Raw genomic sequence first — 5234 nt, forward strand, 5'->3', positions numbered from 1 at the left:
GGATGAAATTCCAGACAGAATCTTCAAGGATATCCCACGAGGTTTCTGACTTAACTATGATGATGACAAATCTTGTAAACTACCTATAATAGACGAGTTGATGTATCTTTCTAGTCACAACCTGACTTCAATTATTCGAAAGATTGTTACTTGAATACCACAAATCCAAAATTGCTGCAATTCCAGTTAGTAACTGTTAAAATATTGGAACAATAGCTCCAGATAAAATTGTAGTCACTTTAGAAGTTTTTTTTGTACTATTAAGTATTTCAAGATTATGAAAAAATATACCAATGAATCAATCAACTTCCAAAATAATTGAGTTATATCTATACAAAATAATAAACTAATACTCTGTAAGCTTATTAACAGAAGTATTGTGGGCTCAATCAAATTGATTTCGCCCCGTTTTATCATTTTTATCAAGAATAAGTGTAAAGTATCATATACTGTACATTGTATCATTTCCACTTTATTAATACTAATAAAAATCTATTCATTCATCGTTTTTGATGCTTTTGAGTATTTACTTATTCAAAATTATTTAATTTTGAGATAAAAATTCCTAAGTGAAAAAAAGAAAATGGTAGCTATAAGGATAACCGCTGAGTTTTGGACACTTCAAATACGACATTTGTAGTCTCCTATCATCTAGGAGCAATACCCTAGAATGTTCGACACTACTTCTGAAATACTCTGTATATTAGTCTTCGTAGTATCATCCGTAAATGTACATCGATGTTTAAAACATCGATGTTTACTGTTCGATGTTTTTCACTTATCGATGTTAAGGTGAAAAAAACATCGATGTTCAAAACATCGATGTTTTGTCTTTCAATACCCATCCCTAGCGTATATAGTAGAATAGTATAGATTAAAGCCAACGTTGTTAGACAGGCTGTCAACCGCATCCTGGTGTTACCTGGTAGAGTTAGTGGTCGAGTACCTGGCATACTAACTCTATCGAGCTAACTCTACTCTACTATCTTGGTCGAGAAATTGCTTTCACTACAATTGATAACAGTAGGTAAAGTATGTTGTCTAGTGAACAGAACTAACCTTAAAATGTCAATAAGGAACTCTACTCTACTAGCTCGAGACTGTTTTCATTAGTATAGTAGTGGTAGAGTAGAGTGAGAAGCGGTGGAGGTGGAGTACTATCCCACGGTTCTATCTCACGCTACATTATTGTAGTCTCTCTTGTCTCTTGTACCACAGAGTAGAGAAGCACTACTTATTCCGTGTATGCTTATTCCGTGCTTGTACTCTCTTGTAGTACATACATTTTTCGGATTCAAAATAGTGTGTGGATTAAGTTATCATTTACATAACCTCTAGACTGTCTATTCCAAATAAAGGTTTAAAGCAGTTTTGGGCGAATGCCTGTTGTTTTTACCTGCATTGTATCTATTGTCTATGAATAAATGAATATTCTTAGCTATCACTCATTCATCAACCAAAATAATCACTTATCAACCCATATTTATTGCGACCATAACGCTTTTTCATTCATTGTCCATTATCTACTTTTTTGACGTGACGTCTTATAAATTGGTTTGCCGGGTGACACTTCAAGGAACTGCGTTACGCTCCGCGTTATGCGCTCACAATGAGAGCGAGTGAGAGCGTACGTTTCGGTTCACGGTCGTCTGGAAAGAGCACGAATAGGAGCAGTGGCGAGCAACGCAGCAGCAACCCGAAGGCATTCACCTGGAGAGAGAGTGAAACGGAGCAATCTCCTGCGACTGCGCCACTACTTAGTGAATAGGTTATGTGAATAAGTATAAGTGAATAGGTATAAGTGTAAGTATAATAGGTATAAGTGAATAGGCTATGTTGTAGTAATCACAATGTTGTGGTAGTTTTCAATCACAAAAGTAGTATAAATCGTTTCTCAGCCAATAATAATTTGTTTAACTTGAAAAAATGAGCGCGACTTGCTATGTAAAAAATTGAATCGAGCACAGTTAGCCCGTCTAAGAGCGAGAGAGACAGAGTGATTTTGTTGAGGATGTGTGAAGGTAAAAATAAAATTTTGTTAACCCGTTTCTTCCCATTGTCGACATTTGTCTACACTGACATTGGGAATTTTTTGTAGGGAATTTCCTCTGTATAGAAATTGTACAATAATTTCATGGTATTATATTGGCACTACTGCGTCGGCAAGCACGTACGGTATGGCAGTTTTGCCTCTGGTTTAGAAGCATACGTGATTTTTGTGAGTTGCTCCAGCGTTCATCATGTCATGGACTGATAGGTAAGCCTAATATAAACTCATGAATATTATTTATTGAAGTTATACACTGAATATTGTAAGTATAGGGTTCCTAAAATATGCTTATTTGCGTTTCACATGGAAATTACTGTTTTTTATCTATCAATACTAAGGTTAAATATTGATGTCCACATATGTCGACGGTGGGAACGACTGGTAGGGGCGATAGTTGTTGCAATTATTTGTTTGTTTTCAGGCTAACGGTCGCTGAAATCGCCAGTATTTTAGAAGAAGATGAAGATATTGTCGATCCAACATTTTTCATAGATCCACCTGAAAATGCAGCCATCAGCGAGTGTGATTCCGATGATGATACTCCTACAGGCAACATAAATCATTTATCTGGTAACCAACTCCGAGCTCGTGGTGAATTGATAGGAAGAAAGTTAACTGATGATGGGCTAGTTGAATTTAGAATCGGCGAAATAGAGGAAGAAGAAATAAGTCAAGAAAATACTGAAGAAGAAGGCAAATGTGAACAAGAAGTAAACGAAGAAGAGAGTGTATCAATAAGCACAAATAAAAATACTGAAGAACGAATTAGTGAAAATGTGACTGAGAAAAATTCGAAGAAGAGGAAACAAAAGAAAGATGTGAACAAAAAGAAGAAGAAGAAGGTGAAAGTGCTCAAGAAAATTCGTAAATGGCAAGAAAATGACATTGCAGATAAGACTTCTATAGAGTTTACTCGGGCAAATTTCTTGGAAAATGACTATTCTCCAGTAGAGCTATTTGAATTCTTTTTTGACAATGAAGTGGTTGAATACATCGTTTTTTGTACTAATCTATATGCTAGAGAAAAGGGAAATATGGATTTTTCTACCTCGAAAAATGAAATACGTCAGTTTTTTTCTATTCTTTTTTTGTCTGGCTATAACACAATGGCACGTTACAGAATGTACTGGGAAACAGCAGAAGACACCCATCATGAGGCAGTTTCAAGTGCTATGTCACGTAATCGTTTTGAAGATCTCCTACGTTACATCCACTTCTGTGAAAATGTAAAGATTGACAAAGATGACAAATTTGCTAAAGTCCGGCCAGTCATGTGTATGTTGAACGAACGATGGCTTCAGTACTTTCCTGGTGATGTCTATCTTTCAATCGATGAGTCCATGGTACCATATTTTGGTAGACATGGCGCAAAACAACATATCCATGGAAAGCCTATTAGATTTGGCTACAAAGTTTGGATGCTTGCTACAAGGTTAGGATATGCAATTCAAATGGAACCATATCAGGGCAAATCGACTGGTGCAACAAATCCAGAACTCGGTGTGGGAGGGTCAGTTGTAATGGACCTAATTTCCGAACTTCCATCAGATAGGAAATACTGTTTCTTCTTTGACAACTTCTTCACATCTCTCAAACTACTGGAGGAATTGCGAAATAATGGACACTACGGAACAGGAACAATCAGAGTAGACAGAGTACAGGGTGCCCCTCTCCGCCAGCCTCAAGATCTAAAAAAAGAGCCAAGAGGAACTTTCCATCAAGTCACTGATACAGACACTAATATAACCCTTGTAAGATACATGGATAATAGTGTCTTTACAATGGCATCAACAGCAACAGGTGTTCAGCCAATGGGAAAAGCAAAACGTTGGTCAAGTCATCAGAAAAAGCACATAATTATTCCTCAGCCTAATTGTGTGAACTGGTATAATTTGCATATGGGTGGGGTGGATAGATTAGACGAGAATGTTGCTGCATACCGGATAAACATCCGTAATAAGAAGTGGTATTGGCCGATCATTGCATACCTCTTGAATGTTAGTATGAACAATGCTTGGTTATTGTACAGAATGACACAAAGAGGGGTGGAAAACAAACTTGATCTCCTTGGCTTTACAAGATACATTGTCCGCACTTATTTACAAACATGCACAACCCCTCGCCCTTCTTCAGGAAGACCAAGTATGAAAGTGTCTAATAGGGTTCTGCCGGAAGTTCGTTTCAGTGGTAAGGATCATTTTCTGGAAACCGTCGAAAAACAAGTACGCTGTGCATTGTGTTCCAAAGCAACCAGAAAAAAATGCAAAATATGCAAAGTTGGTTGCCATGTGTTGTGTGCAGAGGCATTCCACACCCGCTAATGATTCGTCAAGTACATAATTAACAATGTAATGATGCAATAAACCTTTTTAAAAATCAATTGTCAAGTAATTTGTAATGTAATGATGTAATAAAACGTTTTCATAATCAATTGTCAAGTAATTTGTAATTTAATGATGAAATAAAACACATAAAAATAAATAATAGTACTTTTTCAACTACCAGAATACACCCCACCGTTCATTCCCACTGTCGACAAATGTAGACATGCATCTGTTTTATCTACCTGGGACCGATCATTCCCACTGTCGACATATGTCGACATGCTGTATTTTGTTTGTATCTACAAATTTTGCATATTTTATAGTATATCTATAGTGAATATGTAATACTAAAGTAAACTTTTCGTATAAACTAAGAAAAAATGAAAAAATAATAATTTGGGATGAAACGGGTTTTAATATGGAATTCAGTGCGAGATTCTTTGCATAAATTAATGTTTTAAATTGTTACTATTATTTCATCCTTCTTCCTACTATAGGAATGAATATTCACATTAAAATTATTTTACCACTCAAAGTCGTTGTCACGTAAAACTTTCACCCGTATACCAACTTTACAGACAACCATGCAATTTTTTTTTTGTGATCAAGAAAAAATATTTAAAATTCACTGAATTCCATAGTTTTCAAGAGTCATTCATATGCTTTATTCTACACAATCATTCATCAACCAAATATATTCATCATCATCTCAACCTAAACGTAGACTCTCACAAATAATTTTCTTGAAACCTTAATGACCTATTCTCTAGAACAGGTCTAAGCCCACTGATTACAGTGAAATTCTTTTGGATTGTCTCCAACAACGAGCCAGCTCTGCTTGTTGCCTGAATCGCGAAATG

At 36.0% G+C, this 5234-nt stretch overlaps 1 protein-coding gene across 2 annotated transcripts; it reads left to right on the forward strand.

Annotated features, from left to right (window-relative positions):
- Positions 1 to 2063: 2063 nt before the first annotated feature.
- On the forward strand, positions 2064 to 4781 carry LOC120350771 (piggyBac transposable element-derived protein 3-like). 2 transcript variants are annotated; one of them, XM_039425543.1, is made up of 2 exons: positions 2064 to 2257; positions 2472 to 4781. In XM_039425543.1, the coding sequence occupies exons 1-2, from the start codon at positions 2241 to 2243 to the stop codon at positions 4369 to 4371; spliced, it is 1917 nt and encodes a 638-aa protein (XP_039281477.1). In that variant the 5' UTR covers positions 2064 to 2240; the 3' UTR covers positions 4372 to 4781. The 2 variants fall into 2 exon arrangements, with proteins under 2 accessions (XP_039281477.1, XP_039281478.1); XM_039425544.1 differs by having other exon boundaries at positions 2064 to 3003; positions 4175 to 4298.
- The last annotated feature ends 453 nt before the right edge of the window (positions 4782 to 5234 follow it).

This window comes from Nilaparvata lugens, chromosome 4 (assembly GCF_014356525.2).
Source record: "Nilaparvata lugens isolate BPH chromosome 4, ASM1435652v1, whole genome shotgun sequence".
Lineage (NCBI taxonomy): Eukaryota > Metazoa > Arthropoda > Insecta > Hemiptera > Delphacidae > Nilaparvata > Nilaparvata lugens.